General features: G+C 42.2%; 1 protein-coding gene across 3 annotated transcripts in view; it reads left to right on the top strand.

Moving 5' to 3' along the window:
- Positions 1 to 12,405, top strand: part of Asph (aspartate beta-hydroxylase) — a 212,872-nt gene that overhangs the window by 57,900 nt on the left and 142,567 nt on the right. For 2 of the 3 annotated variants that reach the window (XM_059253836.1, XM_059253837.1), the window contains exon 5: positions 1,872 to 2,503. In XM_059253836.1, the coding sequence (XP_059109819.1) occupies positions 1,872 to 2,221 (350 nt within the window). In that variant the 3' untranslated portion in view covers positions 2,222 to 2,503. Of the gene's footprint in view, positions 1 to 1,871; positions 2,504 to 12,165; positions 12,259 to 12,405 lie in introns of those variants that run through there. The other variant, XM_059253835.1, reaches the window with a different exon arrangement.

The following is a 12,405-nucleotide window of genomic DNA, read 5'->3' as shown; positions in this document are numbered from 1 at the left end:
AGAGTTTATCAAAATAGCTGACTACATTTGTTGGAATGCGCCTATTAAATTTATATATGCACATTTTACCTTGCTTCCTAAAATCTTTCATGGTCTGAATTTTTAAAATTAATGTGCAATGATGAATCCATCAGCTATTGATTTAATTTCTTCTTAGGCTACGAGGATACTGTCCTAAAACACAATAAAAGATAGTGTGATCTAATACTAAAAGTTAGGTTTATAACGTAGAGCACTGAGTTATTGGTGTAGAATTTGCTGTGTTTGATATTCTAATGCATTAAATTTGCTTTATCTGTGTACTATTATATGTAGACTAACATTGCATCATTACTGCCTGTGTATCCTTACTTGTAAACTCTGATGTTCTTTAAGAAGAAAGGGCATGGAAGACATGCATGGTTTTGTTTTGTTTTGTTTTTTAAATATTTGGACAGTTTCTGCCTGCAAGTGCTTGGCATACTTGTAATCTTTTGGTCATTGATATATAAGACTTTTGCTATGGGATATGCAGGATTTTAAATTTACGTTTTCAAATGAGGATGAGGATGAGGATGAGGATGAGGATGAGGAAATTTTAGCTTTTAGCCTGTATCTCACCAAAATAACTCCCAAGAAGAAAATAATTTTTATCATTTTATTCTCATGTAAGCAATGTTAAATTAAATTGCCAGTAAATTATAATTTTACCTCCTGATCTCTCAAGACAATTTAAGCATTAAAGGTTTAATTAAAAAAAAAATGCAGTACAAAGTAAGGCCTTGTAGCAGCGTGTGGGCATTTTCTGTTGCCTGTGAAGTGAGATGCAGACCTCCAGATGGTTCTGTATGAATTTCAAGCTGTGTTTTTACAGAGTCAATGAAATTTTTGTTAATGGAAACTCCAGATAGACTGTCTGAAGAGGTCATGTCTTTTGTGAGCACCACACATCTGGAGTTCACTTTGAATGCCTTTTGTATTATATGAATTTTAGATAAATTTGTTAGGGCAGATATCTTTCACATTTTATTATTTAGATCTTTCATTTTATTTGTGACTGCTTAAATGCTGCGTATATAGCAAGCACCTTGCATAATTTCCTGATGAAAGCAGGCATTGAAATGTGAGCTTTGCTAACTGCTCAGTTAAACTTTAAAAAGTATTGTGAAAGCAGTATTTAATGTGAGGTTTGGAAGTACCTGTACTTTCTATTTCATTCCACTCTCTCCATAAATGCCTGGAGGACATGTACATTGGCTTGTATGGTCTTCCATAAATTAACAGGGAGATGTACTTAAAGGAGTACTGATTACGTGAAGTTGACTATAAACATAAAAATGTTCAGTTTCTATTATAAATGTTACAGATAACAAATTTGAAAATGTATACACACACGTTGATTTTTTTTTTTCTGCCAAGAATCAAATGATATTTAATTTATTTGTGCACCTTTTTTTTCTCAAGGCCCGTAAACTTAACTGTTAAGGACATAACACTTTGTTTAAGCTGAAAATTTTAATTATCTTTGTATAAAAACAAGTTTCCCAGCGCCTTCATCCCTTTACTTGTGACAGTATAGTTAGGAGTTAGCTCTTCACTGCCCTTATGGATGGGTTCACTTTGTTTATATTGCATGCCAGCCTGTGTTGACACAAGTCAAACTATATTTTAAACTGGAAAGGTAAGATGAGATATTCCCAGGATTTCTTTCATAGCTAGTATTTTATAGAGGTTTATGTACCTTTGTAGACAGTGTTTGAGCTAGTAGACTAACTTCTGAACAAGAGCTTTCCAGTGAGTGGGGACAAGACAGTACTTTACCTCTAAGGTGCCCTTCGAGGATTTCGGTGGTATCAGTAAACATTTTTTCCTTTGATTGGGAAACCTGAAAGCTAAAGAACCCAGCAAAGAAGAGCTTAAGAAGGAGAGAGAGAAGGCTGTGCCTGGCAAGAGTGAAGAGAGAAACAGGGGGAGGAAGAAGGAGGATGAACGGAAGGGGAGGAAGGACGACCCAGACGCATCCCGGAAAGCATCTCCTAGAGGTAAGAAAGACAGAGAAAAGGAGAAAGCCAACCCGGACAGAAGTGCTAAATCCAAGGAAAGCTGGAAAAAAGCAGCAGAGACAGAGACGAAGGCGATTCCTAGCAAAGTGTCTTCCAGAGACAAAGGCGACCGGAAGGGAAGAAGCCCTTCCGGGCATGCTCATGTGGCAAAGGAAAGTAACCAGAAGAGAAAGAAGTGAAAAAGAACTGCCATCACCACCCAACAGTGGTGATGGTCTGGACTCGGGTTTGCTGCTAAAGGGCAGAGAAAATCTGGGATTTCTCTGGTTGGGGAGGACGATACATATTAGTTTTATGTGTTTATTGGTGCTCAATAAGTAACTTCTGTGAAACAAATATTCTTTGTCATGCTTCTAAGTTAAAAAAGAAATGAAATTTTGCAAATGTTATAAAATGTAAGAACTTCTGTTTTCATTGATATATTGACCATGTATTCAGATTAAATATGTGTATAATGTGAATTGTAATGGTTTTATTAATATATTAAGAACTCCCATTGGAGTGAGTAAGAATCAGAAGGTTCGAGCAGGGTTCCTGTGCAGGGAGGTCCTGAGTTAGGTAGGGGCTTCCTGCTCTACTTCCTGCCTGCTTGTCTGAAGGCTCTTTCCAACTCCCAGCTCTCCCATGGCAGCCCCAGGCTCGCTGCCTCAGGAACCCCTCCCTCCCTCCTCACTCGTTCACCCCTAGGCTCCTTTCAAGTTCCCTCTCCCTTCTCCCTCCGTCTCTTGCACTTTCTGTCCAGGTTCAGCTGTCCCAGCCTTAGAACCTCTCGTAACTTCCTGTCCCCTTAGACCTCCTCAGTCGCCCTCCCCAGCCTCCCTGTCTTCCTAGCTGTTTTTACCTCTTCCTTCCATTACATAAAACAAAACCAGAAAACCTTGTTCACTCCCTACCGGACACACCATTCTGAGTCCTGCATGTTGTCAAGAATTAAAGTCTTATCAAGGAGAGCATTTCTAACTGCATCTATTTATGTCAGCTTCATAGACTCTGAACCATCAGAAGTTCACTTCATTGTGGTATTTGTACGGTATACTGTTTTTCAGTTGCTGTGATTGGATGGCATATATTTTCATGGGTGTATCATGATTATTTACCATTTCCAAAGAACCACAAATTTGAGGTCAGAGTTTAGCCCAACATAAGCAACTAATAAAGTAAATCTTAATGAGAGAGACACTTCTACATGGTGTGTGCTGGTCTGTGCATGATGCTTAAATCTATCTTTAGATTACGTGTTGATTAAAAAGTCTGATCTGGGTGTGGTGCCTCATGCTGTAATCCCAACACTTTGGAGATGGAGGCACAAGGACCAGGAATTTGAGGTCATCCTTGGCTACATAGGCCAGCCTGGGCTATGTTAAGACCCTATCTCAAACAAACAAACAAAAATAATAGTAAACTAAAATAAAACTAACTTGATGACAGAATAAAAAATGCTATCAAGAAGATTTTAATTTTTAAAATTAATTAATTTTTTTCTATGAAGAGCTTAGAAATAGACACTTTTTGGCCTAGTTCAAAGGTACTAAAACTGAATATGAGTAAACGTAAATGTTTTCTGAACAAACATTTCTTTTCTTTCTTAAAAGCCAGCAACTTTTGCTACTTATAAACACCTAAACATTAAGCTGTGAGAAATCACAGCTCACACAAGTGAATCACAACAAAGGAGACTTTCTAGACACACACCGAGATCTCTATTATATTCTTCGGCTAAGCACTAGGCCCAGAGAATTTCAGAGTGTGATGACTTGATTTTCTGTGTTGGTAGTCAGGATCTTGTGTTTTGTTTTCATCAAATAGCAAAGCACATACACACAAAACCAGGGAGTCTGTGGCCCTTTTGACTGTAGCTTCAGGTTGATGGATTCCACAGTTCAGATCTGTGGTAAGAGAGTCTTCCTACTTCTGTTGCCAAAATCTTGGCCCTGCAGATTTGGCCTATTTTATTTCTTGTAAAATACAAGCACATGGCAGATAAGGAGACTTCAACAGCTCTGAGAGACATTGTCTTAGTTTTCTGTGGGGTTCTGGAGGAACAGACTCCCTATGAGAGTCTGCTAAACAATTTTTGTGAACTACTTCATTAAATATGAATTTGGGGTGGGGCATGATTGAGTGACAGAAAGCTTTTAAACATATTCACTCATGAAGTGGCCTCTGGGACACCTGAGAACTTGCCAGGATAAGTGAAATAGGAAACCTACCCATGCGTTACAGTTACAGGGCCTTCAAAACATAACCTGATGCTAGATCTTTCTGGTGAGATATGTAATTTAATTAAAGAAATTACTTCCAAGCAATTAAATGATGTTTTCCCTACAAGTGATTCCTCCCACTCCTTGCTGGAGAAGGGCAAAGCATTTAACGGAGGCATTTTATTAATTTTACCTTGGTTTCGAAGTTCAGTGGTAAGGGGGTATAAAGTATGGAAATAATAAATTCTAGGCAATGAGGGGGTTTTGGGAACATGACCAGCATAAGCAGGTGAGCATCGCTTGTACTTGGGGAGGTGCTGTGAGCTGTTTCCGATCTAGATATAGAAATACTTCTTCCTCTGGACAGCAGCACTCAAGAATTGAAGGAGCTCACAGCAATGGAGGTCACAGGACAAGCGGCTTATAGCACCCAGCAGAAATTCTGAAACGTTACTCAACGCTTTCCTTTTGCGGGGATGTTTGGGAGTTGGGACTTGGTTCATCCTCCCTTTCTCTGCTTTCCTCTGCCAGTCTCTCCTTTCTCTCCAGGATGCAAACGGTTACACTGAATTTCCTTGCCATGCCGTCTGGTCCAGTATTAGCACCCAGAGTTCAGTTAAGAAGCACAGCTCAGCCAAAACCCACGCTAAGCCTTGGTGGTGAGAGCGAGCGGCCTTCAGTTCTCTTCCCCTCTCAGGCTCACTCCGCTGCTATTCACCTGGTCGTTGCTTTTCATCATATCGCTGTCTTGAGGATAATTAAAATCCTAAGGCTACCCTCAGAAGAAGTCAGCAAAAACTAATCTATTATTCTACATAGCTGGCAGCCATAAGAGTTTTTGGGGAACACTTGAAAAATCAAAACTAAATATCTACATTTTTGTCACGTCCCTAACATTTTACATTTTCTGAGATAATGCTATAAATTAGAAAAGAGGACATGATTTCATTAACTTTATCTTAACCTTGGGGATCAGTTACATTTGAGGAACAGACATCCTTAAAGGTTGCTTTATAGAAATGATTTCAGGCATGTCAGTTTCTCTCAGAGTCTTTTCCCCCTTATCTAACATCCAGATGACATTCTCCCGGAGCATTGCAGCATTGACACTTGGCTTGCGGATGGTGTCCTCCGTGAATCTCATCAGGTCTAACGTCACCTGTAATCGTTTTTTTTCATTTTACTTTGTGGTTATTTTCCGTCGTCTAATCAAACACAAACCAGTAAGCATAACTGCTTGTTTTACTCTGCAGAGCTGAGTGAATTCTAGAATCACAGAGAACCTGCTTTGCTAGGATCTACTTTCCTCGTAGATTTTTAACCTCAGCAGACTGATTGCTGTGGGCATAAGAACCCCTTTAGGTGTTTCCAATGAACAAGAGAAAGGCAGTAAACAAGTATGGTTTTATTACGTTAACTGTAGTCACTTTCCATATGCTGGGCGGGTCTTCTCATCTATTTCATCATCTGCTAATGCCCTTCGGAAATCTTCTCAAAATTGATGCCGTGGATTAAATTTACCATAATATACATGTTGACAGTGGTCATTTTCCTTGTTGGTTGGTTGTGACCCCAGTGTCAGAGTGGCTGTGAGACCCACTGGAGGCTGCACATGTGTGAGCAACTGACACTCTTGGCTCCTCCGGTTCTTTCTCTGCAGGACACTGATGTTTGGTGGACCCCTGGAATCTCAGCGGGGGGCTCAAGTGAGAGGTATGGGAGCAGTGGCTACCATTCCTCCTCCTGTCAACAGACCGTGAGACAAGTGCCTCCATAAAGAGTTCAGCTGGCCGGGCGGTGGTGGCGCACGCCTTTAATCCCAGCACTTGGGAGGCAGAGCCAGGCGGATCTCTGTGAGTTCGAGGCCAGCCTGGGCTACCAAGTGAGTTCCAGGAAAGGCGCAAAGCTACACAGAGAAACCCTGTCTCGAAAAATCAAAAAAAAAAAAAAAAAAAAAAAAAAAAAAAAAAAAAAAAAAAAAAAAAGAAGAGTTCAGCTGGATCCGTATTTTCTCCTGAGCTCAAGAGGGGAAGAGAAAATACTAATGAATGCCACGTGTGTGAGGCCTGAGAATGTTCAGCTCCCTACATGCTGTAACTGCAGTAAGGAAACAGGATTTGAAAGAAGAATAGTAAAGTGAAGTAAATTATCCCAATTGTATGGTACAGTGGAGACCTCCGGTCAGCCGTGTAAAAAAGAATCTCAGTTTTGTACCCAGAACACATTTTTCCACCACGCAACTTTATACACATTAGGGGTTGTCAGTGAAAACAGATTCAATCACTAACGCCTGGTTAGGCGTGGGTCAGTTACTGTGTTACCATGAAAAGGCTATTCGTTACTGTGCTTCAGGAAGTGGGACCATATTTGGGTGTTTGCTGTTACTTAGGACTGTTCTTCTGGATTCTCTTGGTGACCTGTGGTAAGTCCATTCCAGGTAGCTTACATAGAAAGCTTTGATGTCTCATACCACTGTGAGGTCTACGAGTATGAGCTTGGTGGATGTTCTAGATCTAGCTCCTAAAACCTTGGGCCTCAGTGTCCATCTCTGGCCCTTCCTGATTATTGTTTTCCTTCTCAGACAGGCTCACGTGTACTTCCGGTCAGGTGCATTATTATGGATGGGGGCTAGGACTGTCCCAGTTGATGAGACCTGTCCTGTGTGCAGTACCCACGGTTATAGCAGGGGTGAAGGGACACTACTTCCTGGGAAGGAAGTTCCTCTCACCGAGGGAAGCAGGCGAGGCTCTCGGCAGACCATGGTTCCACACCGCCCTTCCAGTGTACTACAAGCAGCAGGCTCTGGGTTGGTTTCCAGTTCTTGCCTCCTTCCTTTGCCTCTGCCCCAATACAGAGAGTTGAACAGCACTGGCCAGAATGGATATTTTACTGTAAGAAGCCATCGGACAGAGATCCCGTCCTCACCCTTGCCTTGCAGCAGTTTAGACAGTGAAAGAATGTAAGAGAATGTCAGTGCAATGATCAGTACAACCAGGTTTGCTCTGTTGTGTGTTTCCATTTTCCCTGCTCTATTCAAAGAGAACATTTTTGTTCTTAGGAAACTGAAGGGTGAGTATTACATGGCAGACATATTTTCACAAACATTTCTTTCTTTTTTTTTCAAGCTATGGGGGATTGATTGCAGGACCTTACACGTGCTTGACAAAGGCCAGTTTTTAGTTCTTTTTGTTCTTATTTGGGACAGACTCTCACTAAGTTACCTTGTTGGCCGTCACCTTCACTGTGCCTCAGGCTGCCCTTGATTTTGCAGCCTTCTGATCTAACCTTAACCTGAGATTATAGCGTGCGCCGCTACCCCAGCCATCGTGAAAAATCAGAAAGAAAATCCTCAGTAAACTGCGGTCACATGTCCTCACCCTTTCATTTTGTCCAAGGACATAACCACATACGCTTGATTTTTAATTTTGATTGCTTCAATTTTTTTCATGGATACCACTTTCTGCAGAAGCTTTACATGTGTGAGCTCTATTTAAATAAGCTTTTGTTTTGTGATAGTGGTATTTTCCAACCATCCACTGAAGGACGCTGTGGCAGCACTTCCCGCTCACTGACTCACTCGTCACACACTCCCAGGAATCTGCAGTGTGGCAGAGCCTGGAGCCTTGGGTGGGTGGAGTCCGCATAGTGAAATGCTGTGCAGTCATGAAGGGCTGGGATAGACAGCTACCGCTCCTATGGCTCCTGTGGCTCCTGTGGCTCCTGTGGCTCCTGTTCCCTCTGCTGAGAAGGCCCTCCTGTGGGACCAGCTCAGCTGGCACAGCTGCACCCCAGGGCTCCGTGCCACAGCCACCATGTCCAGCACCTGCTTCCTCCTTGCTCTCAGACTGATTGACACAGCACCTGGCCAGTAACCAACAGCCTCTAGCCAGGGTTTGCTTGCAGAATAAGGGAATATACACAGTAGGGGAGCTGAAAATTGTTAGGTATTTTAACACCGTTGGAGACTTTTAGAAGAGAAAAGTGTTAGTTTTTTAAAAAGGAAAACCAAGCAAATTCTCCAGTAACTGCATTTTTTAGTTGTTCCTATTGCTGTATGCAAGGGGTAGGGTAGATTCCTTTTTTGAATAAGTGAAAAAGTAAATTGGTGCAAAAAGCCACAATTTTACTGGGTTTAAGTGATCTGTCTTTAAAAATCTTAAGGGATGCTGTTTTTCCTTTTTCTTATGTGTCTGGGACCAGTTGCTAGAGGTGAGATCCAAGTGCACCCCCACTTAATTCAGACATCAGAGCTCCTCCACACTGGGTGGTTGCCTCTCCTTTAGTTCCATGATGCTTTCCATGATGTTAAGAGAGTCCCCTCTGTCCAAGCCTTGCGGAGTCTCATTCTGGTCCTGAATCCATTCTGTTAGGAACCTTTTTGTGACATGCATTTCCTCTTTCTGAATTTTGTCTATCCTGGGTCTAGTAAAGATCCCTTGAATAAGAGGTCCCCTATTTTTATCAGGGGTAGCTTTTGCTTCTGGTGGCCTGAGAATCTCCCTTAGTTCTGAAACCATTGGTGTACTCACTAAAATGCACGTTTACTGATTCTACAAGGCAGGAACAAGGAGAAAATCTAGCATGCTTGATTAGCATGTGTGCCATTTTGGAGTATTGAGTTCTCAGAATATCTGTCAGGTATTGTGCTTGTCAGCCTTGTTCTTGGGATGTATTGATTTATACTGTTAGGACGTCAGCATGTGGGGCAGCTGCTGTCTGTGCCCCAACTCTTCACAAGTCACCTTAGCTGGAGGGACCTGGAGGGTAAGATCAGAATTTCCATCAGCATCTATGCCATAGTGTTAGTAAACTGAAGGCTGAATATATTTTTTAAATGTATGTAGTATCTCTGTTGTGTTAAGGTGTGGTTAGTAATAACCCAGAGATGATGGGAAGTATGCAGGAGGAAGTGTCCCATTTTCCATAAGGGACTTGAGTGTCTGTGGCTTTTGGTATCTTAGAGGTCCTAGGTCTAACCCTTCTCGATCCTGAGGGGCAGTGTAATTCTTAGGAAAGGTGATTCCTTCCACTTGGACCCAAGAGACATAGTGTCCTAGGGCATTTGCTGTGTTTAAACCCTGCCTTCCTTCCCTGTCCCATGACTCAAGCGTCTAAGCTTGCTCTTCTGTTGCCTGAGGACTGCAGTGTAGCTCCTGGCCCTGCCCCTCTGACCTTTGGAAGTCCATTGAGGTCTAGTCGCTGAGCCTTTCCCTGACGTTGCCCTCTTACCCACATCTGCTCCGTAACATCTGCTCACCTCCTAACCTCAACAGTTTCTGTTTCCTATGTTTCCACTTGTCCCTTCTCCTGGAGGGCTTGTATTGCACACTCTCCTGGAGGGCCTGTATTGCACACTCTCCTGGAGGGCTTGCACTACACACACTCTCCTGGAGGGCTTGCACTACACACACTCTCCTGGAGGGCTTGTATTTCGAACATTCACTTTCTATGGAAGAGTTCTGCACATTAACAACTGATAGATATTTGTTTAATGAATCTATATATGCCATTTGGTAAGTATGAAACTATTACATATTTATGGAGATAAATATATTATTTTTGTCCTCATTCTGGTCAGGTATTGTTGGGTAGCAAAGAATAAAGTAGAGTAGGTAAATAGTGGGCCCAGGAAAATTGGGTCCAGTGGTCAAGGGTGCTATGAATGGTTTAAATGATGGCTTCATTTACTTTTGATGGCTTCTTGCATTTTTAATTAAAATGAGAGAAACAGTTATTAATAAACATAAATTTTAAAGTTTCCTAACTTGTCTAGTGAGTCTACAGAACAACAGTCAAGGTGTTGTAAGGAAACTTTTCAGTCCTATCTGACCATTGTTAGAGCCTGGCACATTCAAATCTAGACAGTGATGGTGCGCAGCTGCAGTGGGGTCCACTGTCTGAGGGAGAGTTCCTCAAGACTCACAGCAGAGCTGGCGGTCCTTTTGCTTCTAGATATCTTGTCTGGAAGAGGCTTCCCGCTGGGAGCGCGCTTGCTGCCGGAGGCTAAGGTGGGGGCTGAGAGCGAGCTTGCTTCTGCCCTACTTGTTCAGTGAGAGGCAAATCTTCCTCAAGCCTGCGTGAACTATGGTTTTGTTGTATGCAGACTAAACAACAGACTCACGACATTTCAGAATATAACTAAATGTTCATTGCAGTTCCAGCCTAATCCTTCGTCATTAGTACTTCTCAGTAAATGAACCCAGCTTTAACAAAAACAGACAGACAAGAACCCTTTCCTTTGGCTCTGAGTTGGTCCCGTGTTATTTATGTTTCTGGTTTTGTGAAGCGGAAGATCGAGTCCGCAGTGTACAGGGCCAGTGCTTCTCCCTGGGTTGTTAAAGCCATTTCAGTGTGGCTCGTGTTGTTAAATGTTGAAGGTTTATAGGGGCCCAGTGAAGGAGATGTGTAAATATGGTCTTTCACTGCTTCGAAGTTTATAATAAAGCTTATTTGTGCTAATGTCATTTCTGGATATAGTGCTGACCAGCTATGGCATTTGACCAGGTATGGCATTTGACTGGTACTTTGGGTAGAAATGAGCAGTATTTTCCTGCTGGATCCTTTTCCTGTCTCTTGTTACATTTTCTGTTTTTCATCCTTTGGATTATAAAGACAAATGACTCCTAGTTATGTTACAGAAAGTTGGCTCTTTCATGAACGTCTACTGGTAACTTTCAAACCCTTACAGCGTTTCTTTTTCAAATGAAATGGACTTTTCGAATTTGGTAAGAATGGGCAGTTGAATCTGCCGTTTGATGGGGACGATTTCATCGCTCAGTGCACAAATGAAGGCCGGTTTGGAAGCTAGTGGAGTGTATGTTAGTGAAGAATGAGGTGGTAACCTTTTATCACTGAGACACTTCTGAGAATGTAACTGTCCAAGGACACCTGGCACACACCGGTACCACCCCGGGAGACTACCTATAATACAGAAATGGTGGGCACTGCAGGAATAGGAAGAGCAAGATGGACGCACTCCTCCTTCCTCCCCCACATCCCTGTGCCCACCTCCGGCCCTGCCCCGAGCCTCTGCAGCAGTGGGCTAGTGGGGGGGGGGGGAACCCCACGGCATGCTCTAGCCCTTCAGCAGGCATTGCTGTAGCAATTGCTGGGGCCAACTGAGTGCAAAGACAAATTCCTGGAGTCTACAGACTAAAGTTTTTCGTCACTGATTTAGCACAACTTACGGTTCCTGATAGACTGTCAGGTGGGAGGTGAAAGGGCAGGTTATTTAAATGAGAAAGCAGGCTAGTTTCCACCCTATATTTCAAGTAGATGTGAGCTGTTGTAAGCTCTTCATCCTAAACAGGTGGGCTTAATTAAAGTTTTACCTAATGTTCGACGTGTAAAACATCAAAGCACTAACTTAGCAATTATTCGGCTTTAAAATCAGTTTTTATGTTAACTTGTTCCTCTGCCTTATTTTCCTTACTTTTTAAACAAGGGACTTTTGGATATGTGTGAGCTCCAGAAAAACAAAAACAAAAACCAATATGGTTACTTATAGGTGGTTCTTCAAGAAAATTGTAAATAGTGAGGTCTGTGTGATTTATTTAAAACTCTAGTATTCCCAGAAGGATCAAACACTACAGGGAAATTCAGGTCTGGAATGTGCAGGGGCTCAGATTCAGGAGTGTTTTAATGCTTCTTTAGGAAGTACTTACCCTCTTAACGTGGAGAGGGGCTTGGACTCAAACGGAATGGAACTTCTTTTGGCAGGTTTAGATGTGGTTATATGTTATTCATGAATGCCCTTTAAAAAGTCAAATAACGGAAGTCCCTTGTGAGTTTTAAACACAGTACGGGAAAGTGTGAATTCCTTGTGCCACTAGTCAAATGTTTGAGAGTTAACTCTCCTGATTTAATATGTAAAAATGATTTTTAAAGAAGCATCAGTTAATACTGTGAATAAAAAAATGCAGGACTTAAAGAAAGATCTACTTCAGAGAAGACATTCCCACCGGAGGAGGCCAAGGCACCGGCTGAGCTGGAGGAGCAGGCTCTCGAGGGGGCAGGTAAGTGTCCCTGAAGATCCAAGCTGGCCTAGCCGGCAGGTATCTACAGTTAAGCCGCCATGTTGTTCACATTGTTTATAAAATGAGCTACAACTTCTTCTTCTGAAATTATAGTAATTTCGTAATGAAAACGTATGCATGGTTGTT

Source organism: Peromyscus eremicus, chromosome 2 (genome assembly GCF_949786415.1).
Source record: "Peromyscus eremicus chromosome 2, PerEre_H2_v1, whole genome shotgun sequence".
Taxonomy (NCBI): domain Eukaryota; kingdom Metazoa; phylum Chordata; class Mammalia; order Rodentia; family Cricetidae; genus Peromyscus; species Peromyscus eremicus.
The sequence above is the reverse complement of the archived record's forward strand: the minus strand, read 5'-3'. Positions and strand labels throughout refer to the sequence as shown.